Genomic DNA, 21,616 nt, shown 5'->3' on the forward strand with positions numbered 1-21,616 from the left:
TACCGCGATGGAGGTTTAACTGTGGAGACCAAAACATACAAAGAAACAAAAAGAACACAGTTCCCATTCTTTCAGGTCTCTTCCTCATCCTTTTGAGCTCTTCATCATCCTGAGGATATTAGGGACGGATGCATCTTCAAGTAGACTTGAGTTTTCACTGGAATGTAGCCACCAATTCTCAGGTGGAGCAATGGAGCCTTTCCTTCTCAAAGCATTAAAAACAACAGCACCTGAGGAAAGCTCTTCATACATAGGCCATGGAATTCAGGGACAATCCTCAGTCAGTGTTCTGCAGTAATTATACAAACTCAATAACCAACTAGGAGAGAAGGAGAGAAATCGAAATAAAATGTTCAGTCAGATCAAACTCCTTATTAATATTCTCTCTTTTCTATTCATTTTGTTAATCTCAGGTGTCATGAAGTCAGGATTTGATGAAGGAGGAAGGCAAAACCCACAGAAGCTTAAGGAGCTTAATGAATTTCATGGGTCACATAACACAGACTCTTACAACAAGGGGAACTTTATCAGGCTCCTTTAGAAGAAGCCCCAGTGAGTGGAGTGAACCTGTTGGAGGTCTGGTTTTCCCCATAAAAATACAAAAGTACAATACAAAATTCAACTTCATCACACAGGAATACTGTTCTCATATGACAAAGGAAGAAATAGAAACTACAACAGAGGGGAAAACTACGAGAATAATTAACATATTCTATGAATGTGGAAGAGAAATTATGGAAAGAACAATTTGCTCTGTATATAATGAACTGATTGCTTGTCAAATGATTTGCTTTATTTTTTTGTTTTGCTACAAGTGTAATGATTACAAAGAAGGTTCAAATAATTAATAGGAATTTGATTTCTGTGTGAACTTAATGTGGAGGATTGCTGGATACTGATATTGTAGACATATTACACTGGCTTGGTGTTGAGGGATAAAATAAATAGAATATACTCACTATAACCAGCAATGTCACTTTATGCTGTGTCTTTTAAACTATGTGACTCTTTCATTTGAAATAAAAAAAAGAAGGCTGTTTACAACTGTTTTGAAATAAACAAAATTTTCGGCTCAGGCATTTATCTAATGGCCGACTCTGCAACCTAGAAGTTCAATTCAATTCTAAAGAGTCGACTTGGCGAATTGAACCAAGCTTCCCAGGAATAATGCACAACTGAGCCTTTCTCATGTCTAAAAGCTATTCATGAATTAACCTAAGCTAAAATTTCCCTTCAGATCCTGAACTGTTTCTACCAACATTTGTAGATTCTGAGAGAAAGTTTGAATTTTATAAAGATTTAATAAAATCGAAGGATGTCGACAATTTTCTTCTTTTGAGTTGAGTGATTACAGCTTGGAGTTAAATTACAATCAACTCTTCATCTGACCTTTCCCTTAATTTCACAGCTTTGTTAATTCCCCTGTTGTTCTCACTATTATTTATTTCTTGTGACATTGTTTGTTTTACCCCATCCTCGTACCTCCTACCCCTCTCCTCTCTTCTCTCTTCTCATTTTCTCTCCTCTGGAAAGCAGATTTAGTTGAATAAGACTGCTGGAGCATTTGGGTGAGGAAGACTCCTGGAGCTCTATCAGTCTTAATGCATTTCTTCATTTATCACAGCAGTACAGACTTCTATCTCTTCTTGTGTAGACTCTAACACTTTTACTATCTGAGACAAACTGAGCACCAAAGATTAAATCTTGTGTTTTAACTTTAAGCTGCTTTTAAACGCCAATTATCTAAAATGTGTCTATTAGCACTTGTGATTTTAACCTTCTGCTCCACTCGAACCTGCACCGAAGACATTCATAAGTGTCCTCATGGGTGTGATTGCACGGAATGGAAAGGTTTTTATGTTTCATGTACAGATATTTCTACCTTGCCATTGTTTCCTGGAAACACTGAGACACTGTGAGTATGCTGCTTAATCAAAAATTATAAACATTTATTCATTCACACCTCTACATCATATAGTATAGGTTATATATCATTACAGATATGTAAGATGTATAAGATTTATTTTTATTATTTCTTTATTATTCTTTATTGAATTGTATTTGATTTTATATATATATTTATTATATTATGCAGATTTATTTTGAGAAGTTTCCATATTTGGAAAAATCTCATTAACATATAAATAAATTTGACCAAAAAATTAAAAGCAGGTTGTTTCTGTATGATGTTTTGTGTATGTATCTTAAGACCTCGCTCATTTGTTTGTCCTCTGTAGTAGAGATTTTTTCTTCTTTCATGCATTTGAGTTCAAATAACTTCTATAGAAACAAACAGTTTATGGAAACAGGAAAAAGTCAAGTTTGGTTTAGAGATTGTAATTTTGTAAAAGGTTCAATTAGTTTGGGGTTCAAATAATAGCCTGTTTTTGACATGTGTATTTTAGTGGACACTTAGGTGACATCCCTGCTGATAACCAGCCTGGGAAAGTCTCACCTGGTCAGGCTGGCCAGTTTTGATGGTTTTAAAGGCATTGTAGTAATTTCCCAGAACGTTCTAACTGGTCAGGTTTAAAAGCCTAGATCAGCTTAGATCCTATATTATCCACAAAGGGCTGGTGTAGGTTCAGGTTTTCACAAGCTGCACCTGACTCCACCTGTTCAGACTACATAGTTCATGTAATATGAACATAACACTCTAATAAATGTAATCTCTAGGATCAATAAATTATTAAACCTAATCTCACACAACTGTGTAAGATACCTAAAGAGGATAAATGTGAAAATGAAGAGAAACCTTTTATGGGTAAAAAAAAGTGTATTCTAATGGGGGACTTGATTGTGCTCAGAATTAACCAATCACATTCAAACTCACTGCCCCCTTTTGATGACCACAGTCCACTGCTGGCCCACATTCTCAGAACCTCCAATAGCTTTTCCAGTTTTATTTGTGTGAATGCAAATAATCATGACTTACTTATGGGGAATTACTCTCAATTCATTTACAGAATTTGGCATAAGGGCCTTGCTTAGAGCCAAGGAGAGGCAGCTTGGTGGACCTGGGATTTGAACTAACAAATTTCGGATTAATAGTACAGCACCTTAACCACTGAGCTACAACATTCCCATTAGAACTGATTGGCAGGTGGTGGCCATACAGTTAAAATTTTTCACCATCTTTTTGAGATTGATTGAGTTTTAAACTTTCATAAGCTATTTGAAGTTGAAGTAGGTTCCTCCATATTATACATTTGAGCTAAAATGTGAGTATGCAGAGGTTTTTTCTCTTATAAAACACATATCATATATCAAAGTGTGCAGTGAATATTCATTATTTTTACTCCTGATTCATTGATTCCGATTTCTCTTTAGGACCATTTAGCCAAACCTAATCAATTCTCCCATAATTTGCATAATATGCAAAACCAATATTTGCATGTTGGGTTGGCACTCCATCCAGGGTGTATCCTGCCTTGATGCCCGATGACGCCTGAGCTAGGCACAGGCTCCCCGTGACCCGAGAAGTTCGGATAAGCGGTCGAAAATGAGTGAATGAATGAATATTTGCATGTTGCATTTTCTGTAGGAAATGTGGTTTTCTGGTTAGTGATAGTGGATTGAAATGATTTTAATTTAACTTAATTTATTTTTTCTTCTTCTTCTTCTTCAAAAAAAAATAACAATGGGGCATATTAATAAAAATCTGAACAAAAACTATTGAATGATCTTTATGGCTGGTTTACTTAAACATCTGTAAGTCAGGACTGATTACCAGCATCTGCACAAACCTTCAGAGTTATGTTTAGGAGGATGGTTTGAGGTTGTGGTCATTATATGCTGTGGGGTGGTGAGTTAGGGATTGGGATAAAAATCTTGCTGTCATCAGCAGTTTAGTAGAGAGGTTGAATACTTCCTGTTGAACGCTACCTTCCTCTAGAAATAGTAAGATACAGAAGGTAGAGCCTTACTCAAATTGCTCATGAATTTGAAGCATATTTCTGCTAATTCCACTTGGGTTAGTGAGTAGTGCGTAGAATGAAAACACATAGACAACACAAGATTTCTTTTTTATAATAACAAAATGCTATTTTACGTAGCTCACTACGTAATCAGATTTGGAAGAAAAATCAGATTTGGAAGAAAAAACAGATTTTTCTTTAATCAGATTTGGAAGAAAAAACAAGATAAAAACGTACAAGACTAATGAAATGGCTGTGTCATATCAGTTGGGTCCTGAAAGATCATTTCTCTTTTTCAGATGTTATACAAGTGTTCATAATTAATTTTTTCTGATTTATTTTTCCTTTCAGACGTCTCTATGAAACAAGACTGAGCTCTGTTCCTAAAGACGCATTTGCCAACATGGTGAACATCTCATTAATGTGGGTGAAGTCACACATTCTTACAGTATTGATTCATGTCAGTCTGTATGGAATTACCGCTGAATGATTTTTCCTAATTAATTATACATTTCAGGCTTGAGTTAAAATGCTTTTAACAATAGAGACAAAGCAGCTTTATAGAAATCCACATAAAGAGATCTCCAATCTCATTCTAAACACTGAGAGTGAGATTATAAATCATTATAACACTGAGAGTAGGATTATAAATCACTATAAATATCAGAAAGTGGGATTAAACACCGGATTTAGGTTTGTGTTATCTACTGCTAACATTTTGTTGTTCCTAAATGTTACTTTTTCACAATAATCTCACCTACAGTTAAACAGGGCAGATCCAGCAGGGCAGAAATTTCACAGACTGACTTGTAAATAAAGGTGACATCCTATGACTGTGCTATATTTTAAAGTCACTCAGCTCTTTGGTAAAACCCAGTCTAGTGCCACATGTTTGTTTTATGGAGATGGTGTGGCTGTGTGCTTAAATCTTTTTCACCCGTTCTTTTTTTATTTTTCTTATAATTAGAAGGGCTGGCCATGTATGTTTATCTACAGCAAATATAACATGACCAAGTCTAAGACAGCAGTTCTATTAGGAGTAGAATTATATAACCTTGAATTTAGTAGTTTCACTCTTTCTCCTGTTTCAGTTATCTCTCAGTTGATGTCACATTAAGAAGTTTAGAGAAACATTCATTTTTCAACCTGAAGAAGATTACACATATGTAAGTCTAAGATAAACTCCTTGACGAAATGTGGAAGAATTATATATTTACTGTATTTATGATATTTTATATTTTTCATTACTTGGAGATATGTATTAAACATTATTATTATATTATTGAATTGTTCTAGTAAATGTATTGCATGTTGCATTATTTAGACTTATGCTGGTATTTGGACCTTTTCTGGCTTCTCTGGCAGGATTTTTGCTTGTGCACTAAAAGCTAAAGGATTAATGGGTTTAAACCAATGAAGTGCCTCTGTCCCTGTTCACTGGGCCCCACAATCTTCAAACAGAATACAGAGAATAATCAGCATATTTACCAAACTTTGTTTCTGAAATCTTATAATTATTATATTATTATATTATAGTTATAATTATAATGACTGAAGAGTTAACTCTTAGTGCCGGGAGGTTGTTTCAGGAAAGAACAAATATAGTTTATTATAATAGTACTGTGTTACTCCCAATACATTGATAAATATCCCCTGACTAATGGGGAGAGTTTATTATTGCTTTCATAGATGACATCATGGTGCATTTCCCTGTTACTCACGTGCATCATGGCAGATCTTGCCTTTGGGAGTATTAGCACTTCAGGTACCTCAGATCAGCTTCATTAATTCAGTCAACAGCAAACAAGGGATGTTTAATGAATGAGACAAGAGCCAAGACTGTTAGTGAATTGTCAATCCCAAAGAAGCAGATTTTTGGAGTTTAATATAAAATGTTGTAGACTAATGATCCTACCTTGTTATACATTATGATGAAATGGTTCTCTGTTTTCTCACAGAGAAATAAGAAACACCAGAAGTCTGACGACTATCGATCCTGAAGCTTTCAAAGATCTACCAAAGTTAAAATATTTGTGAGAAAGATTATAATTTTATATTTATTAGCAAATGCACAGCCAACCCATGTGTAGATTTCCACTTTAATTCTATTACATTGTGTGTCCTATTACATTTACTGTGTTAGTTTTGTACAGTATATGCACCTGTAATAAATGGCAGTTTCCTTATGCATACTGATGCTTCTTATCGACCTGGCAACTATGAAATGTCCATAATAACACAGTTACACGTGTAATGTACTTTTATTATATATAGAATTCATCTAATGATGTCTGTCAGGTGCAGTTTCTTAAGTGTTTCAGAGAACCATATTGTAACTTGATTCCAATTTATTTTATTTTGTTATTGTTAAAGAGGTTTGTTCAATACTGGACTCACCATCTTTCCTGCACTGACAAGGATTTGTTCTGATGAATCACCTTTCATGCTGTGAGCAATCTTCCATATATAAATAAGGAAAGTTTACAAAGCTTTTTAATGTTCTTTACCAATACACAACAGTATCACAATAGACCTAATGTAAAGAATATTCCTTTGTAATTTTTGTCTTTTTTTCATTTTTTTTTTCTTAGAGAAATTACTGATAATATTTACCTCACTGAAATTCCTGCAAATGCATTCCAAGGCATTACCAATGATGTGCTAACGGTGTAAGTTCAAAGATTTGCTGATAAATATCTATAATAAGGTGAGATATATATATATATATATATATATATATATATATATATATATATATATATATATATATGCATAAATCATTTTTTGAACTTGCTCTAAGAGTTACTATAATACTGTATGTCTCAATATATTTAAACAGCAGTTGCACAAGTGTGTTTTCACATATATGAAAAACTATTAAGATTTGAAAATAAAGTCTCTTTTCTTCCATGTTTCTTTTTGTTCACCAGGATGCTATACAGTAATGGCTTTACTAAAATCCAACACCATGCCTTCAATGGGACAAAACTAGATGCTATGTAAGGCTTCTACTTTATATCTTTAGAGCAAACAAAATTATTTTAATAAAGGTTAAGCAATAGATCTTTTTATAACATTTGATGATTTACTAAGATATTAAATAACTTCATTAATATGTTTGCATACGGATGACTTGCACATGCAAAAAAGGTGCAGCTTTCATAAAAAAACATGTTTTTGCATGTGCCATTTATTTCTGAAAGCAGTGGGTCATCTGGGTCTAACGGAGGAATTTAAGTGAGAATAAGCTTGGCTACATTCATAATTATGTGTGTAATATATCACCAATTAAATACAGAGGTTCCATATATGGATTTTACTAAATACATGATATGAAATCAAAATAGGGATGTTTCGTTCATGGGGTCAGATTTGTTTATCTTCTTTTAAAATAAGAATCTTCTTTTAAAATACTGCTGGTGGTGGAGGTGTGAAGGTGAATATCTAGCATGAAACCAGATGTGCTAATATTAATTCATGTTTAGAAACATTTGTGATATTGAGGCATAACCTTTATGGCCTCTAATGAATAGATTTCACCAACAATTTCAGATTTATTCATTTGCACACAGAATAAAACTGCAGTATGTGTTTAATTAAGGTCTCAAATATTCTGAATAACTTATCATGGAATATTGATCACCTTTATATTGCATTCAGAAATTGTGCTTGTTGAATAAGTGTTAGATATGATGGTTATGAGACTTTTGACAGTTTTGACTTTTTTTACATTTCACGATAGCTAAAAATATTTATATTGTAAGCGTTACGATCTTGTCCTGTGTAGATATCTTCACCGTAATAAACAACTAACAGATCTGAGTGAAGACATGTTTGCAGAAACCATTAGTGGTCCAGTGCTGCTGTGAGTATGTCTTATCCTTCTTCTGTATATTCAGTGTCTATAAAAATCTTTTGAGCACAGATATTAATCTTTTGTTATGATCTACAGTACTGTGCAAACGTTTTAGGTAAGTGTGCAAAATGCTGTAAAGTAAGAATGCTTCAAAAAATAGAAATGTTAGTTTATTTTTATCGATTGACAAAATGGAAAGTAAATGAAGAGAAGATCCAAATCCAAATCAAGGCAATATTTGGTCTGATGCTTTGCCTTCAAAACAGCATTGGTTCTTCTAGGTATACGTTTACACAGTTTTGAAGGAAGTCGGCAGGTAGGTTATTCTAAACCAAAGATCTTCTATGGATGTAGGCTGCCTCAAATCCTTCTGTGTCTTCATGTAATCCCAGACAGGCTTGATGATGTTGAGATCAGGGCTCTGTGGAGGCCAAACCTGCAAGCAACCTCCACCATGCTTCACTGTTGCTTGCAGACACTCATTGTACCACTCTCTGATCCCATGGGTAACAACCTGCCTCCTGCTACAACCAAATTTCCAGAGACCTGCTGCTATTTTCTTGCCCCTGAGTTCCAATGTTTTTATGTGAGACTTTTAGCTGTGTTTTCATGTCGGAAGCCTGCCTTTTTGGCCTCAATTCTTCCATGAAGACCAATTCTGTCCAGACTTCCACAGACAATATATAGTTGTAACTGGGTCTCACTGGTTTCCTCCAGTTCTTTGCTGATGGCATTGCTGGACATCTTTTGATAGTGAAGGGAAGTAAGAGTGATGTGTCTTTCATCTGCTGCATTAAGTTTCCTTAGCCCACTGCAACTACGCTCCTAAGCATTGCACGTTTCTTTGGGAGAGACCTTGCTGATGCAGTAAAACTACCTTGTGTCTTGTTGCTGTGCTCAATCTTGTCACGGTGTATGACCTGTGACATGAAACTGTCTCCACAACCTCACCTTAGTAGCAGAGCTTGGTTCCTGATCATTAGCACCTGCTTGGTATATCTGGTTCACACACTGATCACACACTGATCCTACAAAATCACTGAGTTTGAAGTGTACAAAGTGTGCAAAATATTGGTTTGACACTAATTAGTGGTTTGATTTATATTTTTCACTTTGCATTTTGTAAATTGCTTAAAAATAAAACAATATTTGAAATAATTTTTAATTTACAGCATTTCTACCCAACATATACACGGTACCTTATGTGTTTAATGGTACTTTGTACCATCAAAACACCAAAATATCCAGAGTGATAAGATGTTTGATGTGGAGAAGGATGGCCAGGGTGGGGGCTGACATACTGCTTTAAGCTCTCGTTTACTGTATGGAATAATATCCTCTGGAAAGCTGGATAGCAGACGGTACACTGGAGATGGAGAAGAAGATGGAGATATAGTGCACTAGGCTTTATGGCAAGCTTTCTTTAAATAAATTTCCAATTCTTTCATTGAACAGCTTTTTTCTTGGCTGTTTTATCCTTTGCTCTTGTTTCAGCTGCTTTGATGAAGATCAGTAATAAAGCAATTGGGTTTTCACAGTATGTCCCCATTGTGAAGCTTTATGTGAAATCTTCTTGTTTTTTTGTTTTTTTTTGCCAGTGATGTGTCTGACTCAGCCATTACCTCCCTTCCAGCAAGAGGACTAGAGTCACTCCGGGAACTCAGCGCTCGGAATGTTTGGGCCCTTAAAAAACTTCCACCTATCAAAACTTTCAGAAATCTGTTTGGTGCTGATATGACGTATCCTAGTCATTGCTGTGCATTCAAGAACCTTAAGAAAAAGAAAGGGTTTGTAGAGATAATTTCTAAACCTTGTCCTACACAGTTCATGAATGTTTGAATTAATGCAAATAGTGAAAACATCTTGGCCTTTATACATCACAACTGATTATCTCTTCTGATGAGTGATCAGATGACACTCCAGTGGATTTGATCTAAATCGATCTAAAAATTTGCACTTGTGATCTAAAATTTTGCACTTGTGGAGTTAATTCATCTTGAGTTCTCATTGTCATTAAAGCAGAAAGGAGTGAAGACCAAGAAACTCTAAAATTCATGTAAACATTTAAAAGTGTTATAAATCAGCCCCAATGTTACTCTATATATAGTCTGTTATTCTTTGATGAATAAATGCCATTATTTGTCAGAGGTGGCAAAGTTTAATTCAGTTATATTTCCCTATTTTCCTTATGGAAAACTCTAGTCTAAAGTACTTTATAGTCTAAAGTTATAGACACACAATGTTTTCTAATGATTGTGTTCACTTTCATAGAACTATCTAACACAAACATTCTTCTTCTGTCCATAATAGGTACCTGGAATACATTCTTTGTAACTTGACTGAAAAGCATGGCCAACATCACAAAAGATCAGTTGATACAGTTACAATCCCAGCTGTCAAGGATGCTAAAGACTCAAAAGACATGAGTGACCTCCATACGAACAACTATAACCATTACGACTTTCTAAGTAGTCTACATTATCAGGACTTTCTTGGTGGGCATGCTGACCATGATTTGGGCTTTGGGGACACACTGAAGAATCCTCAGGCAGCCACCAGTCAGGACTTTGATAGTCATTATGACTATGTTATATGTGAGGATGGAGAAGCTGTGACATGCTTCCCAGTCCCTGATGACTTCAACCCCTGTGAGGACATCATGGGTTTCAGCTTCCTGAGAGTGTCTGTTTGGTTTGTCAGTTTGCTGGCTGTACTTGGAAATTTTATGGTGCTCTTTGTGCTCCTCACCAGTCATTACAAATTATCTGTCTCCCGGTTTCTCATGTGCCACTTGGCATTTGCTGACTTCTGCATGGGACTCTATCTGCTTCTCATTGCCTCAGTGGACCTTTACACACAGACAGAATATTACAATCATGCAATAGACTGGCAGACAGGACCATGGTGTACACTTGCTGGATTTATCTCCATCTTTGCAAGTGAGTTGTCAGTTTATACATTGACCACAATAACTCTGGAGCGCTGGCATGCAATCCACTTTGCAATGCATTTAGATCGTAAACTGCGTTTGTCCCATGCCTCTGCTGTCATGCTTGGTGGATGGCTCTTATGCTTCCTGCTGGCCCTTATGCCAGTGTTGGGGGTAAGCAGTTACCAGAAGGTCAGCATATGCTTGCCCATGAGCACTCAGAACCTGTTGGACCAGGTCTACATTTTATTTGTGTTAGTTCTTAACATTGTGGCCTTTGTGGTCATCTGTGCCTGCTACATTAGGATCTACTGTGCAGTGCACAACCCCACTTACACCTCAGCCAGCAAAGATAGCAGTATTGCTAAGCGCATGGCTGTGCTAATTTTCACCGACTTCCTCTGCATTGCACCAATCTCTTTCTATGCCATATCGGCTGCGCTGGATCATCCACTCATAACCATTTCAAATTCCAAGATCCTGCTTGTGCTCTTCTACCCTCTGAACTCCTGTGCTAATCCTTTTCTCTATGCCATATTTACCAAGGCCTTTCAGGGAGATGTATTTATCTTGCTCAGCAAGATTGGCCTGTGCGAGCAACAGGCCCAAATGTTTCGAGGCCAAACTGTCTCCACAAAAGCAAGTAGCGGAGACACAAACAGGCGTGGAATAAGAACAAAAATGCTAACCCGATGGAATGTTCTGACCACTGCTACCTGTCATAAACAAGGACACTAACACATCGGGAGGCAGGAAATGTGAATCTACTGGCAATCAATACAAGCACATTCATGGGATAAACTCAGCTGGTGTCTTTTTTAAACCTGTTGGTTACTTAAAGAGGGGATTTAAAAGTTGTTTATACTTAGCTAAATGCATGCCACATACTTGTGTGATAACATTTACAGCTCTATGTATGTAATCGAAGAGAGAGATAATTTTGTAATGCATTGAATGAGATGAAGAAAGGGGAGAATGTTACACTGAATTCCCAGGGAAATATTTTGAATGCATTCTACAATTTCTCAGATCAAAAACTCAGACCATTTCATCATAGCACGTAGATGCAGCTGTATCTATATAAACAAAACATTAACTTTATTTGTATGCTCTTTAGTGTAGGGGTTAGGTTTGTAGAATTTCTTGATGATTCTTTTTTGGCAGTAACTATATACATTTTATAAAATTTTTGCTGATTAGTGTCCTGATATTTTGTTTGATCCCCAGAAAAATGTTTTCTTGTAATTATGAAATACTCTGATATTTCTATGATTATGAATGGAGATGTACATATATTTTGGGGCTAATTTAATGATTTAGGTCTAATTATGTGTGTTTCCATCCGAAACCCACTTTAGTGCAGACTCAAAGATACAGTGGTATTTTCTCAGTGGAACTGTTCTAATAGCAAAAGTTTTTTATGTGTTAATATTTATCATTTCACTTGAAGATAACTGTAATGAAGAAGAAGCTTGTCTTTGATCTTATTGAGTCGATAGATGTGTAAACCTCATCAATTTGTTTTAGACCCAGATAGGGTTTTAAACCATTTCAACTGTATTATATTAGCTAGACTTTTTATTTGTTAACAAAATAAATAAATCAATATGCTCTTGGTAAACAATTTACATACATATTGTGTATTCTTGAGTTATTGTAATATTTATGGCATTTGGCACACGCCATTGCAGTGGCAGCTTAATGAAACTGTTATTCAAATCCTTTCAGTAGTATAACACCGTAACCACTGAACTAACACGTCCATTTTTTTCTTATTTGCATTTTGGCAACATTATATGCTATTCACTGTATGGGTATCTTTGTACTGAGTTATATATTTCGATTTGTTATAATCTTCCTAATCTGTTATTGTTAGCGAAATATGTTCTTAACGTAATATATTTTTTGTAACAATAATATAAAATGGGTTCCATACTTATTCTTTTAAGTAAATAAAATTACTTAATTTAATTCTTGTTTCTTTCAATGTTTCTTAAATATGTGGCAGATCTTCCACTGCGCCCCCTGCTGTATGTGGCTGGAGCTGCAGTCATGGTCTCTTTACTGGATACAGACTTGATATGTGATGATGCCACACAGATTGACAGCGCTGTCCATGAGGCACTCACCAAACATCTCCAATTCTACTACGGTAGTCTTAAGAGACCATGTATTATTACATTTTTCTCTTCTTATTTTCAATTAAAAATTGTATTAAGCCAGAAAAAAAAATTACAGTAGAATGACAAAGATTTTCCTCTTCGAATCCAGAAAGCATTTTTTACTGTTGAATTTTTTAATAATTCCTCTTCAAATTCACCATATCTGCCAATGTAATTATGCCAGGAAGCATTTTAATTTTAATTGTTTGTTGATCAACCTGACTCAGATCACTGCTGGATGACTTACTCTATGCTTAAAATGTAGATTAATCATGCATTTTATTATGGATCAAAATAAATTCATATAATTATAATTTTATTACAGACATTATGACATAAAAGTATTTCAGAGTAGGTCATCCTGATGTGAAAGGATTCAGATTGTTCTAGTAATATTTTGAAATGTCCAATGGATCAAAATCAGCTTCTGGCTGAATTATATTGACAGGTGTACTGAATCTGAATGAAAATTACTTTAAACATCTATAGTAGAATTCTTTGATCTTAATTGTGAGCATAGAGTGGGTCATCCTGAAGTGATCTGAGTTGGGTTGATCAACTACTAATTTAAAATGTACATTTAATCATGAATTAAACAGTGATTCCTGGCACAATCATTTTGAAAGAAGGAGTGACTTTGAAGAGCAATTATTAAAATTTCCACAGCAAAATTGCCTGATCATTATAGTGATAGAATAAAATTAAATAATCTAATAAGCTCTAGTTTAAGAGCTATTTGTTCAAAATTACACAGTAAAATTGTTTGATCTTTATTTTTATTTTTTATTATTTATTATTTATTTGATCTTTATTTTTATTTTTTGATTTGATTTGATTTGATGGGGGGCACGGTGGCTTAGAGGTTAGCACGTTCGCCTCACACCTCCAGGGTCGGGGTTCGATTCCCGCCTCCACCTTGTGTGTGTGGAGTTTGCATGTTCTCCCTGTGCCTCGGGGGTTTCCTCTGGGTACTCCGGTTTCCTCCCCCGGTCCAAAGACATGCATGGTAGGTTGATTGGCATCTCTGGAAAATTGTCCCTAGTGTGTGATTGCGTGAGTGAATAAGTGTGTGTGTGTGTGCCCTGTGATGGGTTGGCACTCCGTCCAGGGTGTATCCTGCCTTGATGCCCGATGACGCCTGAGATAGGCACAGGCTCCCCGTGACCCGAGTACTGTAGTTCGGATAAGCGGTAGAAGATGAATGAACGATTTGATTTGATCTACTACTATTTTTGACATGTTCATTTTAGTATTAAAATGTGTGGATTAAAAAGTGCAAAAAAATCAGTCACATTATTGACAGGTATCGTGAATTTAAAGAGGAATTATTAAAAAAAATTCTAAAGTAAAATCTGAAATGATATGAAATGGTTTGACGTTGTATATTTTATAATGGATTTTTAAAAATAACAGTGTAATCAATTTGGCTTATTCCATTTAACATTTTTTTATTTACCCCATTTTTAATATGCAATGGATTTTTTTATTAACATAAATAATGTCAAAAATCGTGATCATGATTAAACAAGAAAGAAAACATATAATAACAAAACAAAAAACTAAAACAACATCAGCAAAAAAGTTCCAGTGATACAATACATTTAAAACTGGACCTGTCAGGCAGAACAAAGCATGCTTTATTAGTATATTCTGAGTTGGTGTATGATTCATTCCAACAGAACCTAAGCTGGGAGTAATTTTACTGGATTAAAATGAATTCTTTTTATTGCAAGCATATTTAACAATGGATAAAAATGCTTTGACTACATTGTCTGATCTAATGAATTTAATAAGCAATTACTTCAAAAACAGTAAAAAAAAAAACTTCCACAGTAAAATTGGATGATCCTAGTAGGTAACTATGAAAAGATCTGATATAGTTTGATGAACTGATATTTTGAAATATTAATTTTATAATGGATTACAAAGTGCCTACAAGTACAATTGTATTGACATATGATTTTTGAAGATAAATTATTTAAAATTCCACAGTAAAAAAAAACTGTTTTCTGGATCGATTATATTACAGACATGGTGACTGAAGAGGAATATCCTCATAATTCTACAGTAAAATTAATTTCTCTTTTTTCTGGCTTAATACAATTCTGTCTCTTAAATCATTCTTAAAATGAGGAGGGTTATTTTATTTTTATACACTCCTTTTACACTCCTAGTACATACTTTTCCTATGGTGTAGGAGCTTGCGGACGCTTGCTTTCCTACTATATAGGCTGGTTTAACTGATTTTCCTCTGATTTTTCCTGACGAGCGGCCTGTATACTGGAATTAGCATAACAGAGATATGGTCTGAGTAGTGGAGGTGGGGGCGGAGCTCCATGCAGATCACACCAGGGATGTTTGTGCTGTTTTAGGGAGCACTGATTTGAGATTTACATGATAGAAATATCCGGTGATATTAAAAAGTCTGTCACTGTGGGCATTCTGCAGTTTGCTAATAACACCATGGAGTTAACAAAGTGTCTCTTTATAGCATTAGCCCATAAATTAAGTACATTGGTCAGTCAGAATCTTTTGAGGACACTTGGGAGCTCAATCAGAAGAGCTGCTCTGATAGTGATTTAAATCACTAATGAAAAAGTCAAAGATGCACTGTAAACTCTAACAATCTTGTTAACATATTTCTTTCTGTTGACTTTACTTAATGTGAAGTTGTTTGTTTACCATATTGATGTAGATGTAGTAATCCTTACTATTTGTCTTCAAAGTCGTATTTACTCAAATATCTATAGTTACTGTAATATGATTTGTTTGAGTGCCATTTTGTTCAGAAAACCTTTTGGGTATTGGGTCAGTTTCATTCTACTGTCAATCATTTTAGAATATAGTTAGAATTTCCACACTTTTAAGAACCTACATAAGCTAATCCAAACATAAACGCTAAATTAATAAATAATATATGAAATAAAAAAAATAATAAAAAAAAAATAATAAAAAAAATATGAAAAAGTGTTAAAAGTATGTGATTTGTTTTAACCCTTGTATTTTCCTCGGGTCTATCTGACCCTGCTGGAAGGTTTAATGAAAGTTTAATGTGTCATAACTTGGGGTTTCTTCCACATATTTGCCTGAAATCAGATGACATCTGCTGGGCAAAATAGATATTACAAGTGTAATGGTGATCAGAATGATTACAGAATGGTGATCATTGTAGAATTTTTCATTTATAAGCATTCAAGTCAATTTGGCCTGGAAAAAAACAGTTTTTATTATTTACTGACATTAAAAATGGTCAAAATGGTTTCAATGGGATCTCCTGCCTTTGAAATATACCAACCTGTAATTGCGCATCAACTTTTGTGCCTCTATAGTGAAAATAATTCAAAATTTCTTTTATTTTTTACTAAAAAATGAGACATTTTTGTATATAAATAAGGTTTATTATACCATATATATTATAACCATATATTATACCATATACCATATATATATATATATTTTTTTTTTGCAAAATATATGTTGATATGTTGGAAACAATTTAGACTAAAAAGGTGAAAAAAAAATGTCTATCCCATATACATTTTATATAAGCAGTCAAAACAGACAAGGTCAAGTTGACCTTGGAAAACGCCCTACGAGCGTCTGTTGCAATGACGCATTGATCCACCAGGTGGCGCAGTGATCAGTGTAACAGTTGCTGGCATTAACCAATGAAACGTCTCCACATTAAATGTAAACAAATTGCAGCAGAGAGAGAGAGAGAGACAGGCCGATCAGACACCGCCTCACATTGTCATGGATATAAATATCTATAAAAATTCATATTTTTATGATATTTAAAATCCTTGCACGGTCTCTATTGCACTCTCTTGATTTTTCACTTTGCACTTTTCATGATACTGGGAGAAGGATGTGGGAGCAGTGAATACTTTGGGCCAATCGGTACATCTACAGTATCGGCGCAGAGACACCGTCAGGGTAATGGTGCCGCCTCCTCTGTCTACTGACATGTAACTAATAAAGCAGGAAACTATTGATAAATATAAGCGTGGTGCCAGCGTCTAGCACGTACGTATGATCGCAGTACAACCACGTTATGTTTTTTCCACTGCTTAAGCACTAGTATGTGAGGGTTTTTTTTTTTCAGAACAGATTTATTTCCTATTATTTCTTATGGAACGGATTATGCTAGTATCTCAATGTATTACTGTTTTTTTTTTCCACAAAAAACCTGTGAGATTGATTTGTCATTTGCAGTTTTCAGTTAATAAAGAATTCTAGTGATTACTATGTGACAGCAAACAACAAGTTCTTTGCACTAAAATTGTATAAAAACAAAAAAAACCTTTTTTTTTTATATAATTATGTAATGATTTTATATAATTAAAATAACCCACCCCAGAATAAAGACAACATATAACATTTATTGAATGGAAAGCAAACATTTATTTGCTGAATCCAGGGTGATACATTTCTGGATCAAACCTTCGCAAACTTCTCAGTCTTTCGTTAATTTTACCGCGTATGTTATACCACTGCCCTGTGGTCAGATCTGGAAATCTGTGAGTGACATATTCATGTATTTTTTCGTTTAAGTTTCTGGGAAGCTCCGACTTCCCATTGCAGGCCGTCCAGTTCACTTTTTTCACCCATTTGCAGTAGTCCTCAAACGAGGTGAAAATCCCGGCTCCAAGCGAGCTTCAAGCTGCTCCACTCTGTGGGTCAGCTGTGCGGTTTTCTCCGTCGACTCCTGAAGTTTCAGGACAAATCGAGAACCATTTTCTTCAGCTCAGCAACCTCTTGAAAACAATGCGGGGTTGCTACCAACCCTTTTTTTCTTGAAATAGTTGTAGCCTAAAAAAACACACATCTAGGTCAATGTTATGTTGGTGGCGTAACATATTTTCCCACATTTATAGTATATTGTATAAACACTTCATTAGCATAAAACTTACTGCTTTCTTTTTAACCAGCCTGACAGTCTTTGCTGGTTTTCCAGGTGAGGGCACCACCACTTTTCTTTTCCTTGAGGCCTTCTGCATCTATTTGGAACATAGAGTCACATTGCAAATTATTATGAATTACTAGGTTAATGTTTAAATTCACAAAGTAAAACGTACCATGTTTGCTTACCTTTGCTGGGACGCGTTTAGCTTGTCTAGGCAAGTAAAAATCCTGTGCTGCCATAGTAGTTAGTATCCGTCGTAGTATGTCAATCTTCCAAAAGTGACGTGAAAATACTACAGTAGCTTGCTGCAGTATTTATCTATGATACTGACAATACCATCATAGGAAAAATTAATCTGATTGGCTAGACCACAGGATACCAAACCAATCAGACAAAGTTTGTTAAGATCCACGCCCATTTCTGTCCTTGAAACAGGGACAGGTACTGTAGGGGATGTTGTGAACATCATTGTCAAGACCCAAATGTACCTAGTAACCATAACAAAGAATGTTGCTGTCCCCCACTTCTTTCAGACAGAATCGTCAGTCTGGTTAGAACAGGCTTCTGCTGCTGCAAATCTGAGCATTGTAGTCATAACAGTACACTATAAACCCTCTGCTCGGTTTTGTAATATATTTTATGGTCTTCAATCTTAGGGCTTTTTTACATTTCTATTGTTAGAATTAAGTCAGCTACCATTTACTTGATGACTGCATTTTCAATACTTATTTAATTACTCTTTATTTTGAAATTCAACTATTTTTATATGTGGGTTGCCACAGTGCACATGTCATGTGTCTTTACATTGTCACCATACACACTATGCACATGACAAAATGTACAGAAATACAAACATTTATAGATAGAAATGAAGAAGGTGCATATGTGGGCATCTACACAGTATATGAGAGACATGGTATCACAGTGTGGTCCCTGCGAATGGTCATTTGTACAGACCACGCTGTGATGTGGTTCACATGTTAGTCTTGCCATCATCAGATGGCTGCCGACCTGGCTGCTTCTTCCTCATTCTTTTCCCCCAGTAACAACCTGGAAAGAAGAGGATGATGATTAGTGTGCTTTATTGCTGATCCCAAGACACAAACAACATACATTCATAAACGTACTAATCTGTACACATGCTCAGACCTGAGCATGCATAATATGCATAATAAGCATAATAAGCATAATATGTCTGTGAAGATTCTCAGTCATCCAGGTGAAGGTGAAAAGCTGAAAGTTGTTCTCAAGGCACATCATTCTCCCAGAAGACAGAACAGTAGAAGGAGGATGGTGAGAACATTGCTGATAACACCCAGCTCTGCTCCCCTAGTAAGCATAACAAAGGGGTGTTCTCTCCCTCACGTCTCACAGACAGATACTGTAGGTCAATCTGCAAACTCTGGTATTCACCTCCTGCAAATCTGAGGATTCCTATTAAAACTGATGTCTCTAATAGTGCAGTGTTGTTACGCTTGGTGATGCATGTTTTAATATATATATAATAAAAACTGACTTTAATTTGCACAAGTTCAAAACCCACAGTGTCACCAAATACAACATCCATCTGTCTGTCTGTCTCTCTCCAGTGTGTAATGACATTAAAGTTTCAGGTCCTTCCTACTATCTTCCTGGTGGACAGGTAAAAGGTGAAAGAGAAAACTGCTTCTATACTCTTAAAAAAATGTTGTCTCTGACCTGTAAAGTCAGGGTCAGAAAGTGTTTGTGAGCAAAGCCCCATCTTCTGGTTGTGCCCTGGAATTGCATTACAACAGCTAAAAATGGGGGTGGCTACATTAGAATATTCACACATCCTTGATTGCCTGTAGAGAGGGGGCTCATGACAACCGCCTGATAACAGTGTGATAAACGTGTCATGAATGCCTGACTAACGTCAGTCACACTTGAAAAAAGAACAATTTTGAGCCGCTACATCTGTAACCTGTGCTCCATAAAAGTTAACATTTTAAGATTTAAAAATAAATAAAATATAAACCATATATTATATTTTTCACCAATTGAAAAAGAATCTTAATGAATGTGTGTGTAAATAATATAACAACACTTAAAGAAGAGATTCCTGTCATGAATATAAAGAACTTTCTCTGTGCCAAATTAATTCTCCCTCATTGGTGCAAAATCTACTCTCATTTCAGTAGTAGAGCTATAGAGGTGTCATCATTTTGCTGAATATTAAAATCAGTTTACTTCCTCAGAGATTATAGCTGAACCTGACACACACACATATATATGACAATATGTTTAAAATTTAACAATGTGTAATATTTAGTAAAAGCCTTTTAGCTGGCAATTACTGCTGAGATATATCTCTCTTACCATGGTACTCTTACCATTACTAGGACATGAAAGACATAGAAAAATATATTTTTGTTAATAAACATATAAGAGCAGTATCAACATATGAAAATTTGAAAATATGAATATATATATATATATATATATATATATATATATATATATATATATATATATATATATATGCTAAGGGCTGTCCGGTCCCTATATGACCGGAGCAGGAGTTTGGTTCGCATTGCCGGCAGTAAGTCAGACTTGTTCCCGGTGCATGTTGGACTCCGGCAGGGCTGCCCTTTGTCACCGGTCCTGTTCATTATTTATATGGACAGGATTTCTAGGTGCAGTCGGGGGCCGGAGGGAGTCCGGTTTGGGGACCATGGGATTTTGTCTCTGCTTTTTGCAGATGATGTTGTCCTGTTGGCTTCCTCAAATCAGGACCTCCAGCGTGCACTGGGACGGTTTGCAGCCAAGTGTGAAGCGGCGGGGATGAGAATCAGCACCTCCAAGTCCGAGGCCATGGTTCTCAGCCGGAAAAGGGTGGCTTGTCCCCTTCAGGTTGGTGGAGAGCTCCTGCCTCAAGTGAAGGAGTTTAAGTATCTTGGGGTCTTGTTCACAAGTGAGGGAAGGATGGAGCGGGAGATCGACAGGCGGATCGGTGTATCTTCTGCAGTGATGCGGTCGATATTCCAGTCTGTTGTGGTGAAGAAAGAGCTGAGCCGCAAGGGTCATGACCGAAAGGTCAAGATCCCGGATACAGGCGGCCGAAATGAGTTTCCTCCGCAGGGTGGCTGGGCGCTCCCTTAGAGATAGGGTGAGGCACTCGGTCACTTGGGAGGAGCTCAGAGTAGAGCCGCTGCTCCTCCACATCGAGAGGAGTCAGCTGAGGTGGCTCGGGCATCTGTTCCGGATGCCTCCTGGACGCCTCCCTGGGGAGGTGTTCCAGGCATGTCCAACCGGGAGGAGGCCCCGGGGAAGACCTAGGACATGCTGGAGGGTCTATGTCTCTCGGCTGGCCTGGGAACGCCTCGGTATTCCCCCAGAAGACTGCTGCCCCCGCAACCCGGCCCCGGATAAGCAGTAGAAAATGGATGGATGGATGGATATTTATGTATGAATGCCTGTAGTTATGTCATCACAATAGACAAACCTTGTTGAAGTTCATTTATTAAAACAATTCACTGGCAGAGATTTACCATCTGTATGTTTAAATATTCAATGAGTACTATACAAATATACAAGCAAATAACCTTTGACCAACGAAGCTCAGGGAAGAATTCTGATTATTTAAGAAGCTGTTAGACCTAGTGCACACTTTTATAATTTATTATAAATATTTTACTTAAAAGCAATGTGCATTGTACTCTGCACTGTGAATCAACTCACCATGTCTTTCGAAGCCATGTTTACTTCTGCCTTGAGAACTCTCTAGTCAAACCATTTGAATTTGCACCTGACCAGTTTGCTCACATTGCTAACCAGACTTAGTTATGACGGTTTATCTTACATTTGCCCCTGTGCACCATCCAACTG

The 21,616-nt window shown here is 36.1% G+C and overlaps 1 protein-coding gene across 1 annotated transcript; it reads left to right on the forward strand.

The window, feature by feature from the left end:
- Positions 1 to 1,748: 1,748 nt before the first annotated feature.
- On the forward strand, positions 1,749 to 11,440 carry tshr (thyroid stimulating hormone receptor). Its single transcript, XM_060882997.1, has 10 exons — positions 1,749 to 1,915; positions 4,269 to 4,340; positions 5,009 to 5,083; positions 5,876 to 5,950; positions 6,291 to 6,365; positions 6,509 to 6,586; positions 6,848 to 6,916; positions 7,705 to 7,782; positions 9,372 to 9,560; positions 10,084 to 11,440. Exons 1-10 carry the CDS (start codon positions 1,749 to 1,751, stop codon positions 11,438 to 11,440), a joined length of 2,235 nt encoding a protein of 744 aa, XP_060738980.1.
- The last annotated feature ends 10,176 nt before the right edge of the window (positions 11,441 to 21,616 follow it).

Source organism: Tachysurus vachellii, chromosome 12 (genome assembly GCF_030014155.1).
Source record: "Tachysurus vachellii isolate PV-2020 chromosome 12, HZAU_Pvac_v1, whole genome shotgun sequence".
NCBI classification, from domain to species: domain Eukaryota; kingdom Metazoa; phylum Chordata; class Actinopteri; order Siluriformes; family Bagridae; genus Tachysurus; species Tachysurus vachellii.